The 20,790-nt window shown below is 51.3% G+C and overlaps 1 protein-coding gene and 1 pseudogene across 5 annotated transcripts in view; both read left to right on the plus strand.

Moving 5' to 3' along the window:
• The window catches only part of LOC149345277 (uncharacterized), a 215,048-nt gene that overhangs the window by 161,137 nt on the left and 33,121 nt on the right, over window positions 1-20,790 (plus strand). For all 5 annotated transcript variants that reach the window (XM_089546559.1, XM_089546560.1, XM_089546561.1 and 2 more), the window contains exon 31: window positions 14,275-14,443. In XM_089546559.1, the coding sequence (XP_089402685.1) occupies window positions 14,275-14,443 (169 nt within the window). The remainder of the gene's footprint in view (window positions 1-14,274; window positions 14,444-20,790) is intronic.
• Window positions 16,864-20,674, plus strand: LOC149345279 (uncharacterized; annotated as a pseudogene).

Consider the following 20,790-nt stretch of genomic DNA (forward strand, 5'->3'; position numbering starts at 1 on the left):
CTCTGCTGCTTAACACACTACTCCCGCAAAAAATTTCTGAAAAGTAGCTTTCACTGTGCATTAAGGTTTGGCAGAATTGCGATGAACTTACGTCAGTTGTTTTGTTCGGTGAGCGGTTAGTATGCGAGCTCAGTGACCCTAGAGAAGCGGTAATAATTGTGCGAATTACCTTAACGCTGTCATAGAAAAACAAATCATTGGTTGCATGGTACGTTATTAATTAGACAATTACGTTATTCACGTGTTGTAAGAGATCTCACTCGACTCTGCAAGGGTCAAGTGGTCGAGTTCCTATGTTGTGCAGCACATCTCATGCTAGTCTCCACTGATACCATATTTATTTGAATCTAAGCCGGTGTTTTTTTATTGAAATTCCGATAATGAAACTGGTGTCGGCTTAGATTCGAGGATTTGGCTCCACCATCACCATTGACATCAGTGCTGTTACGCATGCTCTGTCAGATCAACAGTCAGTTTGTTCGGCCTGTGGCTAACGTTAGTGTGGCTATGCCATTTCTCAGTGCTGTTCGTTGGGATGCCCAGCGTGTTTTCGGCGTGCTTGGTTTCATGAAGCGGTGGTGCCAATAATAAAGCTGTATCATTGCACCGCTGCTTTCAAGCAGAAAGTTGTGCTTGCAGCAGAAAGCTTGTTAAATCTTCAGGCACAGCAAGTGTACGGCGTGAACGAAGCAAATATTTGCCGCTGGCGAAAACAAAGGGACCAGCTGTTCAACTGCGTTGCAACTCAAATAGCGTTCTCCAGACCCCGCAGAGGCTCACGGGAGTCCCTCAAACTTCCATTCAGGATGTTGTCTACCCGTGTGGAAAGCAGATATGTAGAAAGGAGGCTTCACGCCTTCTTTTAAAATTCCTCCAGTACTCGGATTTGGACTCCAGATGGTGACAGCAGGAGTTGATTATTGACTGTTATAGGTGTTTGTGTTTAGAGCCACGCAGATCAGTCGGATGTCAGGTATGTGCGTGCTTTATGGACCACATTCAGCATTTAAGTGCCGCTATGGTGGAGCAGTTGCCAGCAGAATCCGCAAAACTAACACCACCAGTAGCTGCAACAACCTAAACCTCAGAAAACTCCATGAGTAACAATTTAGCATAGAATAAATGACTCTCATTCTCCAACTAGTATGTTTTTACTTTAAAAAAGAAAATATCCACATCCCGTACATGGGCCGCACGCCAAAAATTGGCCCTCGAATCTGGAAAAAAAGTGCATCCCTTACATGCGTTTACACAGCAATTCTTCCTGAGAACGCGTCAGTCAGCCCTTAGTGTGGTAAAGGGTCATTACCGTATTTACTCGCATAATGATCGCACTCGCATAATGATCGCACCCCCGAATTTTGTTGGCAAAATTCGTTTTTTTTTTATTCCCCGTGTAATGATCGCACTCCGAACTTGCCGCGGCAATTTGCCGACGATGTCGAATCTAGCCGACAATGATCGTACTTGCTATCTGTCTGACGGATGGCACGTGCAGATTACCATCTCGCTCTGTCAGTATTGCAGCGGCAGCCGCCTGTTGGTTGACCTGCGATCACACGGGCAGTCTAACTGCGGTTATGCTTAACCGCGGATACCATACTTAACTGCGGTTATCTTGAATCACGGTTTGCCGTTGTCGCAAGTCTCGCCACCGTTCTGGGTTGCGGTGCAACGAACGAAGTGACGCGGTGATCCGGCTAAACTTTATTGTTGTCGTAAATAATAAGCCCTGGGATACGAGAACGTCAAAAATGAATCCTCCTTGAGGATTGCGGGCCTGTACCGAGTTTCTGGTGGGAGTAATAACTGCCAACAAGCTAGTTTTGCGTTCGCAGCCGCGTTGCAGCGCGAGTGACCCGATCTGCTTGGCCAACTCCGCTGCGAAGGCGTCGCTGAAATCGATCGTATATATTTCTTTTAATATTGTCACGACCAGAGGAGCCGCGAAGGTAGGCGTCGGCAAGAACCCAAGACTGGGAGCCTTCTTTTAATTATAGAGTCAGCTTCCACGACACCAAACAGAACAAGCGCGCCGCGAGAGGCCACCGCCGCTTCGTCGTCGTCTTCGATTCAGCGCGGAGGCCGCGCGGCGCGTTAGGCGCGTGGCATTATTCCCTTCCGCGAAAGAAAACATCGTCTCGATGTGGAATGGGGTATGTACAGTGAGAGGAGGAGGAGCAAAAACAAGAAGAATAGGGGTGAGGTGAACTATACAACGTGCGCTGAATGAAATGCGGCGAGTCAAGGTCACACGTGGGGTAAGGGGAAAAGGTAAGAAACACAGCGTGAACGCAGCGCTCAGTCACGCGAAAAGTACGGCTTTAAGCGCTCTACATGCACAATTTCAGGCCGTTGACGCTGAGGGCCGACGATCACAGTTCCATGGGGTACAACTTCGTAGTTGACACTGTTCAGGCGGCGCAGGACTCTGTACGGGCCAAAGTACCTATTTATAAACTTTTCGCACAATCCTTTGCGGCGCACGGGTGTCCACACTCACACGTGGTCGCCGGGCTCGTAGTGCACGTCCCTGTGCCGAAGGTTATAGTGTCGGGCATCGGCGGATTGCTGGTCCTTGATGTGCAAGCGGGCCAGCTGACGGGCCTGCTCTGCTTGTTCCACGAAGTGGCCTGCTTCAGGGGGGAGCTCTGCGTCGCCATACGGCAGCATGGCGTCTAGCATCATGCGGACCTCTCTGCCATACACGAGACGGAACGGGGTGAACTGGGTGGTTTCCTGCGTCGCGGTATTATATGCGAAGGTAACGTACGGCAAGACCTCATCCCAGGTTTTGTGTTCAACGTCGACGTACATCGAGATCATGTCCGCCAATGTTTTGTTGAGCCGTTCCGTTAGACCATTGGTTTGGGGATGATACGCTGTTGTTGGTCGATGCGCAGTATGGCTAAGCGTTAAGACGTCTCGTAGAAGTCGGGCTGTAAACGCCTTGCCTCGGTCAGTTATGATGGCCGATGGGGCGCCGTGTCTAAGCACGATGTCGTGCATAAAGAAGTGGGCAACTTCGGCGGCAGTACCTCGAGCAAGGGCCTTTGTTTCAGCGTAGCGGGTCAAGTAGTCTGTGGCGACTACGATCCACTTGTGGCCGGACGACGAGAGAGGAAATGGCCCCAGAAGGTCCATGCCGACTTTGTCGAATGGTATTTGTGGTGGCTCGATGCACTGAAGCAGTCCAGGAGGCTTGAGCGCGGGTTTTTTCTGCCGCTGGCATTGCCGGCATGTCCGGACATAATGCTTGACACTTGAAGTTAGGTTGGGCCAGTAATATTTCTTCCGGATTCGGGATAAGGTGCGTGTAACTCCAAGGTGGCCGGAAGTCTGTTCATCATGGCAGGCAAGGAGGACTTCATCCCGGAGATCGGACGGTATGACGAGCAGGTAAGTTGTCGGACTTGAAGTAGAGTTCTTTTTATAAAGCACCCCTCTCCGCAGGCAGAACGATGATAGTCCACGAGCTAGGTATCGTGGTATTGCAGGGCGCCCGCCTTCGAGATGTTCGATGAGGAGACCCAGCTCGGCGTCGGCACGCTGTCTGGAAACGAGCTCAGACGTGCTGACCGCTCCAAGAAAGCTATCATCATCGGTGGTGCCTTCTGGAGGAGGTTCGACGGGAGCGCGTGACAAGCTGTCAGCGTCGGTGTGCTTCCTGCCTGACTTGTAGGTGACGGTGAAATCGAATTCCTGCAGGCGTAATGCCCAACGTGCTAGGCGGCCGCAAGGGTCCTTTAAATTTTTCAACCAGCACAGCGAGTGGTGGTCGGTGACGATACGAAACGGTCTGCCATACAGGTATGGGCGGAACTTAGCGGCGGCCCAGACTACCTCTAAACATTCTTTTTCCGTGGTAGAGTAGTTCAACTCAGCGCGCGACAGTGCGCGGCTGGCGTAGGCAATTACTTTGTCGACGCCATTTTGCCGCTGTACTAGAACAGCGCCAAGACCGACGTTGCTCGCATCCGTGTGCACCTCCGTGTCAGCATCTTCGTCGAAATGTGCCAGGATGGGCGGCGATTGGAGTCGGCGTCGTAACTCGTCGAAGGCAGTCTGCTGTTCGTTGCCCCAGGAAAATGACGTGTCATCACGGGTTAGGAGTGTCAGAGGGCTGGCGAGCTGGGCGAAGTTTCTAATGAAGCGGCGATAGTAGGAGCACAGGCCCAGGAAGCGTCGGACTGCTTTTTTGTGGGCGGGAACCGGAAAGGCAGCAACGGCAGCAAGCTTCTCTGGGTCAGCGCGGATTCCGTCAGCACTAATGACGTGCCCGAGGAACTTCAATTCGGTGAACCCAAAGTGGCATTTTTCTGGTTTGAGGGAGAGGTTGGCGGATCGAACGGCTTCGAGGACAGTCCTGAGGCGGTGCAGATGTTCCGTGAACGTTGCGGAAAAAATGATGACATCATCAATATAAACAAGACAGGTCTGCCACTTCAAACCGGTGAGAACGGTGTCCATCATTCTTTGGAACGTGGCAGGAGCACAGCAGAGCCCGAATGGGAGGACACGAAATTCATACAGCCCGTCCGGTGTGATGAAGGCGGTTTTCTCGCGGTCCCTCTCATCAACTTCTATCTGCCAATAACCACTTCTGAGGTCGACCGAAGAGAAGTACTTGGCTTGACGAAGTCGGTCGAGGGAGTCGTCGATACGCGGGAGCGGGTACACATCTTTCTTGGTCACACTGTTCAGCTTCCTGTAGTCGACGCAGAACCGTAGTGTCCCGTCTTTCTTTTTCACGAGGACGACAGGAGACGACCACGGACTGCTTGACGGTTGGATGACGCCGTCTGTGAGCATCTCTTCGACCTGTGTTTGAATAGCATCTCGCTCACGAGGGGACACACGATAGGGCTGCTGATGGATGGGTCGGGCTCCTTCATGCGTGATAATGTGGTGTTTAACTATCGACGTTTGGCGCACTTTAGACGACGACGTGAAACACGCACCAAACTCCCGCAAGAGGTCCTGGAGTTGCCTCTTTTCCGTCGGTGGAAGGCCTGGATTTATGTCTACGTTGGTGACCGCTTCGGCGTCAGCTCCAGGTGTGTCCTCCGCACAAGCAAAGCATTCGGCCACTTCCTGAACATGGTCGACGTAAGCAATGGCTGTGCCACGGAACAGATGTCGATGCTCATTGCAGAAGTTGGTGACAAGGACCTCTGTACAACCGTCATGAAGGGATCCAAGGCCCCGTGCCACCGCAACCCCCTTAGTGAGTACGAGGGAGACATTAGGCTCGACAACCCGGAGTCCCCTATGTGGCTCGTCGCAGGTAACTCTAGCAAGAATGCTGGCACGTGGTGGCACCGTAACGTTATCGTCGGCGACTCGCAGGGCGGACCGAGAACCCTGGTGCGCAGGTTCTTCTGTGGCCATTGCGGTAGAAAAACGTCGCCAAGCGGTTCGGCAGGTCTATGATAGCACCGTGCTCGCGAAGAAAGTCGATGCCAAGGATGACATCGCGAGAACATTCGCGGAGAACGAGAAAAGTGGCAACGAATGTGCAGCCTCGAACCGTAACCCGGGCCGCACACATGCCGAGTGGTGCGACAAGATGTCCGCCTGCCGTGCGTATGTCTGGGCCGTCCCAGGGTGTCGTCACTTTTTTCAGGGCCGTCGCAAGCCGTCCGCTAAGGATAGAGTAATCTGCGCCCGTATCGACCAACGCACTGACCTCCTTTGTGTCGACGAGAACGGAGATATCCAAGGAGACCCTGCCTTCAGCACGGCCCGTCGATAGCTGTTGTGGAGGACTCAGTCGGTGCGGCGGCGGAACCTGGTCGGCGACTGGGGTTGCGCTGTCGGAGCGATTCAAGTGGTGCATTGGGGGAAACTCTTCGGCGATGCGGCGTTCGGCGTCGGGGCGATTGGTCCGGTGCGACGGCGGAAGCGGGTCGGCGATCGGGGTTGCGGCATCGCGGCGAGACGAAAGGCGCGTCGGGGAAAACTGTGCAGCGATGCGGCGTGCGACGTCGGGGCGATTCAGTTGCTGTGGCGGTGGAAGCTTTGCGTCGGAACGGCGTTCGGCGGCCTCGCCTCCAAAGGCCGCCGGAGCTAGTTTTCCCGACGAGGGCTCGAGGAACCACGTTGTCCTGGGGCGAAACGGGACCCAGAGGGCGAAGACCGGCGTGGAGAGGGCGATCGCGACTCGCGGCGCGGGGGAGACGGTGAACTACGCTGGCGGGTGACATACTCAGCGATGTCTTGAGGGCGCTCTCCAGGGCGTGGACGGGGGCTGTCGATGGAAAAACCGCGTAGTCCCATTTCGCGATAGGGGCACCGCCGGTAGAGATGGCCGGCCTCACCACAGTGGTAACAGAGCGGGCGTTGATCCGGAGTCCGCCATAGGTCAGTCTTCCGAGGTGCCTGGCGCCGATCCGCCCAGTAAGGAGTCGGCTGGGCAGAGTGTACCGCGACCAATGGTGCGGTGTAAGGCGAAGGCCCAGGAGGTGGGGCCGCGCGGCGCACGACGTCCGCGTACGTGACTGGCTGGACAGGAGTCGGGTACGGCGCGGGATCGTATGGGGTCGGTTGCGGCGCCGGCACAGCTGCAGCGTCTTGTGCCCTGAGTGCCTGCCGGACTTCCTCGCGGACGACGCTGGTGACGGAATCGACGCGAGGGGCAAAGGTGGCTTGAAGGTGCTGCAGCTCCTCGCGGACCACGGAACGGATGAGTTCGCGAAAGGAGTCCGGATTCGGCCTGGGTTCATGGTCGAACCGGTCCAACGTTGATAGAGTCGGAGTTTGACGCAGTTGCCGGTCGTACTGATGGGATCTCTGCTGCAGCAATTTCTCCATGTGCACGGCGTCGGCCAGAAACTCCGCGACGGTGTTGGGCGGGTTCCGCACGAGGCCGGAAAAGAGCTGTTCTTTTACACCGCGCATCAGGTGCCGCAGCTTTTTTTCTTCAGGCATGGCTGGATCGGCGCAATGGCAAAGACGCGTCACATCCTCGACGTACATGGCAACACCCTCATTGGGAAGCTGAATTCGAGAGGACAGTGCATGCTCTGCGCTCTCCCGGCGGTCGCTGTTGGCGTACGTACTCAGGAGCTGACGTCGAAAGTCCGGCCACGTAGAGAAAGTAGTCTCATGGTTTTCGAACCACGTTCGTGCGGAGTCTTCAAGGCTGAAGTACACGTTACGCAGCTTTGTGGCGTCGTCATGAGTGGAATGGTAGTGGAAGGCGCGCTGACAACAGGGAGGGCCTCGGGGGACAGGCCTCGGATCCTCCGGCTGGCACGATGGACGGGGGTGGTCACAAGAGGCGGGCGCAGCGAGTCGTCCTCAGGAGTAGGGAGCATCGGTCGCACCTCCACCAGTGTCACGACCAGAGGAGCCGCGAAGGTAGGCGTCGGCAAGAACCCAAGACTGGGAGCCTTCTTTTAATTATAGAGTCAGCTTCCACGACACCAAACAGAACAAGCGCGCCGCGAGAGGCCACCGCCGCTTCGTCGTTGTCTTCGATTCAGCGCGGAGGCCGCGCGGCGCGTTAGGCACGTGGCAATATGAAACAGTGAGGTTGTCAGTAAGGCAGCGCCATAAGTAGAACATTCATTATAGCGCTGGTCAATTCAAAAGCGCCGTCCACTGTGGCTTCGATACGAAACAAGTTAGGCCTAGCGACGACTATAGGGAGTACAGAGCGCCGTCGTCCGCCACGCTCGCGGGCGGCACTATTGAGGTAAGCGCACGCAATCCAGTGCTCCGAGCGTTGCGAACGTGTCACCTAAGTTCGTCAACGATGCGGCAGGGACCGGACATTTTGCGGCGTAACGGCGGTAAAATGCGTATAGCTTGAGTGCCGCGGGACGTTGCTGTTGTACGCTGTTGCCGCGCTATCGGACGAGATCGAAGGCCGCATAAAAGCACCGTCTCGCAGTACTATACACACTGCCTATTTTGATGCGTTGCTCTTTGAACGTGCGGAGAAAGTACGTTCTTGAAGTGGGCCAGCTCTTGCGCTTTTCGCACTCTACCTTCTCGGTTCACGACGTAAGCAGAGATTGCCGAGATTGCTGAGATCGGTTCGCGATAACCGCGTCTAGCGGCGTAACCGTGGCTAGCACGCCCGTGTGATAAGGGTTGTCTGCTTGCGACTTGTTCGTGTTTTCGGTGCTCAAAAATTTTTTGTAAAAAATTTACCCCGCGTAATGATTGCACCCCTAAATTTGCGGCAATTTTTGGAAAAAAAAAAGTGCGATCATTATGCGAGTAAATACGGTAATTCAAATTCAAGGGACCGGAAAAAATTCAGATTATTGAATGACCCCCAAAAGAACTGACCAGGATTACTTTCTTTGGGTTCAATTATTTTTAGTGAAGGACTGCTCAGTGTTAGTCTGCTTTTGAGATGGGCACAATGCGACAGTGTCTACTTTTCACATTTCTATGTATGCTTTATTGCGCACACAGTGCTGCGAGCATCGAAGCAGAGCAGTTCCAAAATTATAAGGGCCCCGGCAGCATCTTCCGCAAGGCGACACGGTAGCGGGGGCCATGTCATGTGTGAGCACCGCATAAATTGTGGACGGCAGGTGACAAACACGCAGTTTTGGCACCCTCACTGGAATGCACGCTGTAATGGAAGAATTGTGTGTATGGAAGCGAGGGAAACCTGCAGCGGCACCAATCAGCATCTGATATGGCGCGCAGTTGCGCTCAGGTGGCTGGACGGCGCATGGGAGGTAGCCGCTGCCGTCGCCACGGGCTGGTGCGAAGGTCAGAAAAGCAGAATTGAAAGAGGGCTGTTTGTTTCTCATCACGCCTGTTGCTGTGCATGCATGAGAGGCTTTGTGGAACTGTGCAGCGTGCAATTTTGACTACAGTCGAACCCGGATATATCGAACCCGCATATTTCGAATTATTGGCTATATCGAACACACAGATTACCCCCTTGAAAATACTATGCAAAAGTATAGGACAGTTGCGTTGTATATCGAATTCCATTTTCGCCGGACATTGGATATATCGAACGCCGCGCCGCGCCGCGCCCCTGGAAGGTGCGCTTTCCCCAAAGACATTCCTGTCCGGTCCTCAGCCGCCTCAGCGGAGAGCATTTCCGCAGTCAGCAGGCGCAGGGCCCCTTTTTTTTTTTTTTGTTCCCCGTTTTTGCGCCCCACCGGCGCGAGCTTTCCCGCTCCTCCTCTCCTCCTGTACCGCCGGCGTGTGCTCCGTCAAGGTCATTGGAGATCAGCGAAGAGAGAGCGCCGCATGGAGACGCGCGGCGACCACGCTTCTTGAGGAAAGAGAGAGAGAGAAAACGGTCGCTCGTGGGCACATCGTGGGTCTGGGGAAAAGAGAGAGCTCAGAAAAAAAAAAAAAAAAAAAACGAAGCCCAGAGCGCCGATCTTTCTCCCTGCTCTTTCTTTTCCCTCTGTCGTTCCTTCGCAGCCGGGTTGACTGCCGCTCGCATAGGCTTCGCTCTTATCGCTCCATCTGCGCCTCGCGTGTTTTTTGTGTGTGTGTGCCTGTGTTTCAACGCGCGATGTGAAGCAGGCCCCAGTAGCCAACTGTTTTGGCAAGGCAGGCCTTGAAGTGGCCGGAGATGAATGTCCGGAAGATTTAGATGACGATGAGTGCTTGGACGACGCGTTTCGCGACATGTCCAATTTTCTCGACGCCGTTCCGTCCGAAGTGACTGTTGAGGACTTTAACGCTGACAGCGAAGTTCAAGCGGTAGCTGGCGTTCAAGACGCCGACTCCAGCGACGACGAGGGCAACTGTGTTGTCGAAGAAACGCGTCCGTGCGCAGCCACTGAACTGGCGTCAGCGTTAGCCTGATTCGGCGCTGTTGCGGCGAAATGGAAGGCACTGTGCTCTCGCACCTCGACAGTCTCGAGAAGATCGAGGCCAGTGTTTTGAACTTCGTTTCCCAGGGGAAAAAGCAGCCCAAAATTAGTGATTTTTTTTCCCGCGAAATAAAGCGCTTTCACATTGCGCGCCCATACTATGTTATTCGCGGCTGTTCCAAACGGTAAGCCACAATTTGTTATGATCGGGAGTGCAGTTTTAGCCTATATCTGTATATCGAATTTTCGCTATATCGAACTATTTTCCGATCCCCTTCGAATTCGATATATCCGGGTTCGACTGTATCTCTTGCTGTGATGGTCTTATCTGGATGCATCTCCATTCTAATTAATTGGTGCAAGACTTGAGCATCCAAATTAGCAAGCGTCCGACGCCATAGACTTACCATATTTACTCACATAATGATAGCACTTTCCTTTTAAAAATATTGACACAAATTTAGGGCTGCGATCATTACGCGGGGTAAATTTTCTAAAAAAAATTTTGAGCACCAAAAACGCAAACAAGTTGCAGGTTAGACTTCTTACAATAGCTACTAATAATAGCCTTGTCACATGGGCGCACTTAATCGAGGTTTTCGCTAACTGTGGTTACAGCTGTCCACAAAGCGGACCAAACCGGGGTTACGCTGCTAACCGCGGTTGTCGCGAACTGAGCATGGTCGTTAACCGAGCAGATGGCGGCATCTGTTTACGAAAAGTGCCAGTAGGCGTCCGAGTGCAAAAAGCGCAAGAGCTGGCCCACTTGAAGAACGCACTTTCTTCGCATTAAATCATGTTTATCATGTTTCAAGAGCAACGCATCAAAATAGGCTGTGTGGCGGCACTTTTATGCAGCCTTCGATCCTGTTCGAAGGCACAGCAACAGCGTCCTGCAGCAACGTCCCGCGGTGCTAAAGCTGGATGGCACATTCTTTTTGCACGATTAATTCTCGTACCGTTGCACCTGGCGGCTGCCTGTGGAAGCTGTGACTAGACGTCATAAAAACCGCTCACCCACTGTTCGGCAGGAGCACAATTGCCATTGCTACTCGCTGGTTTTCCAGTTTTGCGTTGCCCGCTCGTCGTCTGTGTGTCGTCTGCTCACGGCGTACACAGATATTTCACGATGTTAATCAATGCTGTCCACATACCATATACACGCTTACGTACGCTAAATGCAGCCATTTTTTCTGGACTTTACGCCATTTCTAACATTCTCACTTTTAAAACAGAGGCACGACGATGTTCAGACTAGTGGTGGTGAGAAGGGGAACCATTGTTAACAAACCAATGTCCCTCTTAAGCCTAAAGGCTGGTCCACATGCGAGTGATTGAGCGATTGAGCAGCACGTCGGAGCGAAAATTTCCAACGTGTTGGAACCTCGCCACTCATCGCAGCAATGGCTCAAAACGAGTTTTTCCGCCGCAGTGGCTTCACTACCATTTTCGCTTGCATATGAAACAGGCTTAAAGAGGGCAGAATCGTCACCCTAAGTAAAAAATTAAAGCAAATTTATTACTTATACGTTTTCTTATGGGCGACAGGAGACAAAGTGAAAGACTGGTGGCCCATTTATGACCATTAAACACGCTGAAGAAGGCAGTAACGACAAATCCAGTCCAAAGCGAGGCGTCATCCTTCGAAGGGCGCCGCCATATTTGTTGCCACGGAAATGCAACTTCGTACTCGCCGTCCTATTGACCGATGAGAATCGGCGGAATATTTTCTGGCGGGAGAGATCGGTCCTTGACCGATCGGACTTTCCGCTGGATATTTCGGCGGAATCTCTGCCGCAGTGGCGGATTCTGCTCGCTCTCGCCGCCGAATGTCCAAATGTAAATGCTCCTTTATCGCTTGGTCTACGCTAACTGCAATGCGACATCGCGCTTCAAATGACGCCACTGGTTGCCTGTCAGACGAGCGTGTCATGGAGTCATGTTCTTCACCTCACGCCGGCCGGGAGGGCTTGGCCCGCACTCATGAAACATCAAAAATAAAACCATCCGCTGAAAAATATGCGCAGTGACGACTAGATTTGGGTGTAATCACATTCCGAGAATCTATTTTCAGCGTTTTTATTCGATTTTAAGATTTTGCTTTAGTATCCCTTTAAGTCTCATTCTGCTAACCACTGCTGCTCATTCCACTTAGCTCGGTGTGCTTTGGGGAGGTGCCATGTAATTAGCGGCCCAGGTTGTTGCCTGGTTACCACCAGCTATGGCAAGTAGGCCGTCCGGTGGGCAGGTGAGCAGTGGCACAAGGTAGGTGCTATGGCAGGTGTTATGGGTGGGACTTTGGTTGCTGGGTTGGGTTGCAACCCATGTTGCTCTCCCCGAGCAGCTTCTCGTAATGGGCTGCCCACGTAACATGGTGGGCAGGTGAGCAGCCTGCCACAAACCTGGTTTCAGACAAACACAACTCCCAAATGCGATGAACGGCCACTAAAGTGGTAGTAAATTCTCAATAGCAAAAGTATGGGGTGGGTTATTAGGCAAGCACCGTATTTACTCGCGTAATAGGCGCACTCGCATAATAGGCGCACCCCTAGTTAGGGCGCGAAAAATCAGATTTTTTTATTTCCGCGCATAATAGGCGCACCCCGAACTTGGCACTGTGATCAATACTGTATTTACACGATTGCAAGGCGACGCCTCGCCACCCCCCGCTTCCCAATCTTTATTTTAACAAAGTTTTTGCTAAACTGACTACTAGTCCCTACTAGTGCTGCTGCCGTCGCAGCTGCTGCGGACCCACAGCACGTACAACGACATCGCGTAGAACAGCCGCACACAGTTTTCAGGGATGCTCACTTTAAACGTCTGTTTGGAAAGCTTCATCTCCAGCCGGAAACGTTCCCGACTTAGGCCCGCGAAAACCTCGGCGCTTGGAGTCGCGTACGAAAATTTAGGGACGCCGCAGTCGCAACTGCCGCACTTCTCGGCCAGGTCGTATTTTCCGACCTGCCGCACGCTTGCCCCGTTCGAGAGCAAACTCCCAGCCATATAGCTGTTAAGGTGCTTGCCCGTCGAGCTAAAACAGCAACGCTCCGAGGCAAAGCCATAAACCACGATAACTATCGTGCTACCGTAAATCCCGGCACTTGACAGCAAAAAAAAAAAAACGAGCCGGAGATGCTGATGGCGATATAGATAGCGAAAGCTCGCGGCGGAGGAAAACGATGATGATGATGAGCTTGGCCTTGGGCAGTGTCTGGAAGCTCCTGTGCGCGTGTGTGGCCTCCGCGATCAAGCGCTGTTGCGCGCAGCCAGAGCCGATCGCGGAGGCCTCTGCGCGTGCATTCCGAAAGTTTCGGTGCGGCCCTTACACGGACCTTTTTTTATTAACATTTTCTTCGTGAAAACAGGGTGCGGCCCGTACACGAGTGCGTTTACGCGGTGTGTTCAATTTTGCGAGTCAAAAAATTTCCGGAAATTTTACTCTGCGTAATAGGCGCACCCCGAACTCTGAGCCGGATTTTCTGGGAAAAAAGTGCGCCTATTATGCGAGTAAATACGGTAAATATGGTATTTACTGCAATATGTTGGACGCCGTGTCATGGCGCCTTTAAATCATTTGGCCGTCTTGTTTCTGGACGACTCTGACAAGTGGTTATGGCCTCAGGGACTCCTCTGTGCGTTGCCTTATGGCACCTGTGTCCTCATACTTGGCTGCACACAGAGGCTGTCTGCACTTGGAAAGGACCAAGGAAATATCCGTATCAGTCGCCATGGGTCAGTATGGCAATTGTGGCTTGTCGTGGGTGTTACCATCATTTCAATTTTTTTTGCTTGTATGACATTGTGGGGAGTTTGCCAGTGCGCATTGGACTGGGCATGGTGAGGGCCAAGTAGGAAATATTCATTCCTTTCCACAATCTGCCTATGCATTTGGTGATGACAGGTGTGCATTAGAGCTGCCTCATCCCTCATGCAAAGCAGTCCCAGTCTCCCAATCCCAGAGGTGTGCTTTCTGCCACCTCAACTGATTTTCATCTCTCCTGATCTGCTTCCACTGTAGTGCCTGAGACGCTGTAGGAGCTCCTATTTTCCCAGGGCATTTCACTGCGAGGGCTGTTATCGGGAGCACCACCTAAGCCATCTGTGGCCTCTTGTAGAAATGCTCTAGCCAAGCCAAGAGAAAAGGAAAGAACGAGAGGCAGTGAGAGACATGGTGGCTATGGCAATGTTTTAACTGAGTTGTAGCCTGGCTGAGCCAGTATCGTTTTTTTTTATCTATGGGACAGATGTTTCCTTAGTAATGGAGTTCATTTAAGAAAAGGCAAGCATAGCAATGGGCAGCAGAGAGTCAGGTGTGCGGATGAGATGAGAAAGTTTGCGGCAGTGAGGTGTCTGATTGGAGGAATATAGGAGAGGCCTTTGCTGCCCTGCAGTGGACATAGATGAGCTGGTGACGATGTGTCCTGGCTTTGGAGGCTGACCGCCCTGGGCTGTCTTTGCTGTGCAGGTACCGCAGCCTGGGCCGGAAGCTCCGCCTGCAGGGCATTGCCACAGTCGGAGACCTGGCATCTCTGACGGCTGCGCAGGCGCTGCAGCTGCCTGTCCGGCCTCCACGAGTGGCATCCCTGCGCCATGCCCTGGAGCAGCTGGCATCTCAGCGGGCCTCCCCACTCCCAGTAGGCACCACCTCTGGTCATTTGTGCAGCCTGTTCATTGGAATGTTCTGAAAGGCTGCTTTTACTAGAGATGTGCAACTGCCGAGTTTTGGTTGTGAAATGAATGAAAATTGGTTGTGAATTGCGTCACAAATAGTTGAATACCAATACTGTAAAAACCCGCATATAACATGAGGGTTAATTTGAGGATAGCAAAACCACCGCACCATGGTGGCTCAGTGGTTATGGCGCTTGGCTGCTGACCGGAAAGACAGGCTCGATCCCGGCTGCGGCGGCCGAATTTCGATGAAGGCGAAATTCTAGAGGCCCGTATGCTGTGTGATGTCAGTGCACGTTAAAGAAACCCAGGTGGTCGAAATTTCCGGAGCCCTCCACTACGGTGACTCTCATAGCCTGAGTTGCTTTGGGACGTTAAACCCCAATAAACAAACAATAGCAAAACCAGGAAGAAAATTACGGGGGCATTTAAGATCTGCCTAAAGGGTATGACGCAACAGCTTTAATTGGTTAATCCCATATAAAGCACACTTTTGTTACTCCCAGCTGGAACCACAAATTTTTGTTTGAATTATGAGAAGGTCACCTTAATATGATCCAGGACTGAATGCAATTTGTTGTATGGATATCTATGTGTACAACTAGTACTGTATTTACTCACATAATGATCACACTTTTTTTTTCTAAAAAAACTGGCGCAAATTTAGGGATGCGGTCATTAGGCGGGGTAAATTTTCTACAAAAAATTTTTACCACCGAAAACGCAAAAAGTTGAAGGCTACACCTTGTCACGCAGGCCGCTTAACTGCGGTTAAGGTAACCACGGTTTTTGGTAACTGCGGTTACTGCTGTCCAGACAGCGGACCAAACCGTGGTTACACAGCTAACTGCAGTTATCGCGAGCCGAGCTTGGCGACCTTGGTTTGGTGTCGTTAACCGAGAAGATGGCGGCGTCTGTGGACAGAAAGTGCCCATAGGTGTCCAAGTGCAAAAAGCACACGAGCTGGCCCGCTTCAAGAATGTACTTTATTAGCACTAAATCATGTTTAAAGAGAAACACATCAAAATAATGTGTATAGGGCATGGGACGGCGCTTTTATCCAGCCTTCGATCTCATCTGACGGCGCAGCAACACCGTACTGCAGCAACGTCCGGCGGTGCTCAAGCTACACATTTTCTGCCGTTACACCGAAAACTTTCCAGTCCCTGCCGCAGCGTTAAATTAGGTGACACGTTCGCAACGCTCGCAGCACTGGATTCCGCGTTTACTGCAATGGTGCCGCCCGCAAGCATGGCGGATGACGGCGCTCTGGTGTGCTACTCTCTAGTCGTCACTAGGCCTAACTTGTTTCGCATCGAAGCCATAGCGGACGGCGCTTTTGAATTGACCAATTCTATACTGACAGCCTCATTGTTTCATATTAAAAGAAAGGTATAATATTGGTTTCAGCAACGCCCTAGCAGCGCAGCTGGCGTGCAAGCATATTGGGTCAGTCGCGCTCTGCAATGGCCGTCACCGTTGCAGTGCGACGGCGGCAGCTGCTACGCGGGTGCGAACATAAAAATAGCTTGTATCGTACTTATTACTCCTACCAGCAACTCGGTACAGCCCAGCGATCCTCAACGAGGATTCATTTCTGACCTTCCCGTATCTCATGGCTTATTATTTACGAGAACAAGGAAGTTTAGCATGATGCTGACAGATGACAACTACGATCAGCTAGGCTTGGCATGCGACGAATTGCAGCGGCAAGTTAGGGGTGCGATCATTACGCGAGGAATAAAAAAAAATTGAATTTTGACAACAAAATTTAGGGGTTTTGTGCACCCTACGGATCGTCGCGCGTCCGTTCACGATGGTCCCTAAGCGGAAATTCAAAACGCAACATGCGTTCAGTGCGCGGCGTCATTCTATGAATGCCGTCCGCATGGCGAAGTTAGCAAAGCGCGTTGCTGGCGATTGCGGAGACACTTCCTGCAGTGCTGCCTCTGCTACACCGCTACAAGAAGACTGCGTTGCCACTTCCAGCGCCGTACCTTCCGCGTCAGCAATGCAAGGAGACGGCGTTTCAAGTGTGCCTGCTGTCCCGTCCGCATCAACCTCGGCGATCACGGCACCCTGTCTCGCGTCTGTCGCCGTGAGCAATGACGCATGATCGACCGTGCGCGTGAAAACGCACTTTCTGATGCCCGAGGAGATAGAGGCGGCGGAGGCACAACGTAATGCTGTGAAAAACAAACTCAGTGCCACGCCCGTGGCGCTACGAAAATTTCAGTCGATGTCGGCTTATCCCGCACCTGCAAATGTGTGCGTTCGGCCACCTGCTCTCCAGAACCTTGTGCCAGCGCTGCCTTGCAACTGGACTGACAATTCAACAAGGTACCCAGCTCTGACTGGCTACAAAGCTTGAGTTGGTATGCCCACATTGTGGGATTATTGCTAATTCTTGGAGTTCACTACGCCAGAACGCAGGAAACGCTTTCGAGGTGAACATCCGAGCCATTATGGCTATGAAGCAAATTGGAAAGGGGCAAACAGCTGTAAATGACTTTTGGGCTGCCATGAATGTATCTCACAGAGGACTTAATCACAAGACATACCAGGAACATCTGAAGAAGACATTCAGGGGCCCTGGGATTCAACGCATGGAGAGCGTTTATTCAGAATCAGCAGCTGCTGTGAAAAAGGTTTACCAGGGAATGGACTCAGGATTTACTAGAGACATTACTGTAGTCTATGATGGCACCTGGCATAAGCGCGCACACACATCCCACATTGGAGTTGGGGCAGTGATAGAGTATCACGCTGACCTCGTCTTGTATGCTGTTGTGCTCTCAAACCAGTGCCTCGGGTGTCAAACAGGACCCAAACCTGAAGACTCCGAGTACTCAAGCTGGCGTGAGCAGCACATCTGCCAAAAAAACACGGATGCCAAGTCTGGAAGGATGGAGGTCGAGGCAGCCTTGATCCTTTTTGCCCGTTCACTGACCAAGCACAACCTCCGTTATACAACGATTGTGTCCGATGGAGACAGTGCCACCTACTCTGCCCTTGTGAAGGAGAATGTTTATGGGCTAGTCCCAGTTGTAAAAGAAGAATGCCTCAATCATGTGCAGAAAAGGATGGGGGCTGCACTGCGCAACCTAGTGCAAAAGAGTGATAAGGCGTTGGGAGGGAAAGGAAGGCTGACAGAGGCTCTTATCGACAAGCTGACGGATTACTATGGCTGGGCTTTGAGAAGCAACTCGAATGAAGCGGCAGCAATGCAGCGTGCAGTGATGGCGTCCTACCATCACATCACATCAACCGATGTGGAGCCTCACCATGACCTATGCCCAGAGGGCGCTGGCTCATGGTGCCGCCACAAGGCTGCTGAGGCAAATGGCTTACCACAACCAAGGCACAGGTACAATCTGCCAGGTTATCCATGATGAAGTTTAGCGCCAAAAACGAGGACAAAGAAGGAGTGAAGACACAACACGAGCGCTTTTTTCGCAACTAAAACTTTAATGGAAGAACACATAACATATATACCCATCTCGTGAAGTAAATCAAAAAGAAGAAACAAACATGATATGGTCAAGATAAACCTTAGAGGGCGATACATCTGAAGAGTGCTGAGGGTGCAAAAGGTACATAAAGGGTGCAAAAACAGGAAACTTCATGGTCACAATCACAATCACGAAGGCGAAACCAAAATACAAAAAAAAACCAAAAAAAAAAGGGGGGGGGGGAAAGGAAAAGATATTAATTCCACGTGTGATCCAGGTATGCCAGCTCTTTTTCTGTTAAAGAAATGGACGGTGCGCTTATGCATGAATTTCCCTGTCGCGAAATGTAAAAAGCCTCGGTAATTTCGCGCTGGAGGCGTTCTTTATGATGTGACAGAATTTCAGCCTGCGCATAAAGTGGATTGCATTTTTTCTTGCACACTGGGCCACATTCCGGCACACAATCCGGCTTGCACTCCTTACATTCTTGGCAATGGTCAACCAAATGCGAGGACTTCGACCCAGAGAGCGATTTCTCGTGTTCTTTTAGCCGCACGTTTACACAACGCCCTGTCTGACCTATGTAGGTCTTGCCACAGGAAACAGGCAGTTCATATACCACACCCGTTTTGCACGGGATGAATCCCGAAGGATGGCATGTCTTCTTCTTAATTTTATTTTGTCCTCTCTGGTTCCCTATTGTTCTGCTTACTAGGCCGCACACTTTCTTGAGCTTGTTTGGGGCCGAGAAGATTACCTGTACGCCATAGCGCCTGGCCACGTTGCCAAGGTTGTGCGAAAGTTGATGCTTATATGGTATCACCACTTTTTTCTTCTTTATCTTCTCGTCCTTTTCCTTCTTTGGGGCAATACCTTTTACCCAGCGGATAAGTTTTTCGCATGCAAAACCAATTGCGCTGTCCGGATAGCCTGATGCATGCGAAAAACTTATCCGCTGGGTAAAAGGTATTGCCCCAAAGAAGGAAAAGGACGAGAAGATAAAGAAGAAAAAAGTGGTGATACCATATAAGCATCAACTTTCGCACAACCTTGCCAACGTGGCCAGGCGCTATGGCGTACAGGTAATCTTCTCGGCCCCAAACAAGCTCAAGAAAGTGTGCGGCCTAGTAAGCAGAACAATAGGGAACCAGAGAGGACAAAATAAAATTAAGAAGAAGACATGCCATCCTTCGGGATTCATCCCGTGCAAAACGGGTGTGGTATATGAACTGCCTGTTTCCTGTGGCAAGACCTACATAGGTCAGACAGGGCGTTGTGTAAACGTGCGGCTAAAAGAACACGAGAAATCGCTCTCTGGGTCGAAGTCCTCGCATTTGGTTGACCATTGCCAAGAATGTAAGGAGTGCAAGCCGGATTGTGTGCCGGAATGTGGCCCAGTGTGCAAGAAAAAATGCAATCCACTTTATGCGCAGGCTGAAATTCTGTCACATCATAAAGAACGCCTCCAGCGCGAAATTACCGAGGCTTTTTACATTTCGCGACAGGGAAATTCATGCATAAGCGCACCGTCCATTTCTTTAACAGAAAAAGAGCTGGCATACCTGGATCACACGTGGAATTAATATCTTTTCCTTCCCCCCCCCCTTTTTTTTGGTTTTTTTTTTGTTTTTTTTGTATTTTGGTTTCGCCTTCGTGATTGTGATTGTGACCATGAAGTTTCCTGTTTTTGCACCCTTTATGTACCTTTTGCACCCTCAGCACTCTTCAGATGTATCGCCCTCTAAGGTTTATCTTGACCATATCATGTTTGTTTCTTCTTTTTGATTTACTTCACGAGATGGGTATATATGTTATGTGTTCTTCCATTAAAGTTTTAGTTGCGAAAAAAGCGCTCGTGTTGTGTCTTCACTCCTTCTTTGTCCTCGTTTTTGGCGCTAAACTTCATCATGAATAAGATTCAACTCGCCCAACTTTCCACCTTACTACTGCCAGGTTATGTCGCTGAAGCTATGCTGCCTGTTTATCAGCGCCTCTCCGAGCCTTCCCTTCTTCAGCGGTGCCTGGGAACGAAGACTCAGAATGCATCGGAATCGTTTCATTCTGTTCTGGGGTCACTGATGCCCAAGGAGCAGCATGCATCCGTGATTGCAGTGGAGACAGCACTGAATGATGCAGTGATGCGGTATAACGCTTGAAACCACAGGGCCACCAAAGAAATTTCTCTGTCTGCGGGGCTCACACCTGGCCACCTAGCCATCCATCGAGCCGTGGAAAAAGATGCCCTGCGCATGGGAAAGGCTGAGAAGCGAGGTCAAGCAAAGACTGAGAGGCGGCAGAGAAAGAAAGCATGCAAAGACACCGCAAACTGTTCTGCGGGGTAATTTTAGACCCAGAAATGTTGTGTCAAAACTTCAAGGGCCGTTTTCTCGAAAGGAATTTTTTTCCTGGTGTGGCTGCTTATGCAAGCAGTATCTCTGGAACCGCTAATCAGATTCCCACCAGGTTTTTTTTATCGTGCGCCTGAATAAATTTCTGAGGGCAAGACAGGCCCACTTATTCAAGATATTGAGTCTGGAATTTATTATAAGCAATCGAAATTAGGCTAATGCAAGTCTAATTAGTACAGTAAAAGCTCGTTAATTCGAACTTCACGGGACCGGGAAAAACGTTCGAATTATCTGATGTTCGAATTATCGAATGGCCGCGAAAAAACCGACAAGAACCATTTGCATTACGGTGTATGTAGGGTATTTACTCGCATAACGAACCCACTCACATAATGAACCCACCCACCCCCAATTTTTGCCTAAGAATAAAAAAAGAAAGCATCAGTCGTTGACGCTTCCCTCCGTTTGGCACCGTCACGGCCCCCAACGCATTTCTTGGCGGCGCGCCAA

This window comes from Amblyomma mixtum, chromosome 5 (genome assembly GCF_055824585.1).
Source record: "Amblyomma mixtum isolate Tamu chromosome 5, ASM5582458v1, whole genome shotgun sequence".
NCBI lineage: Eukaryota > Metazoa > Arthropoda > Arachnida > Ixodida > Ixodidae > Amblyomma > Amblyomma mixtum.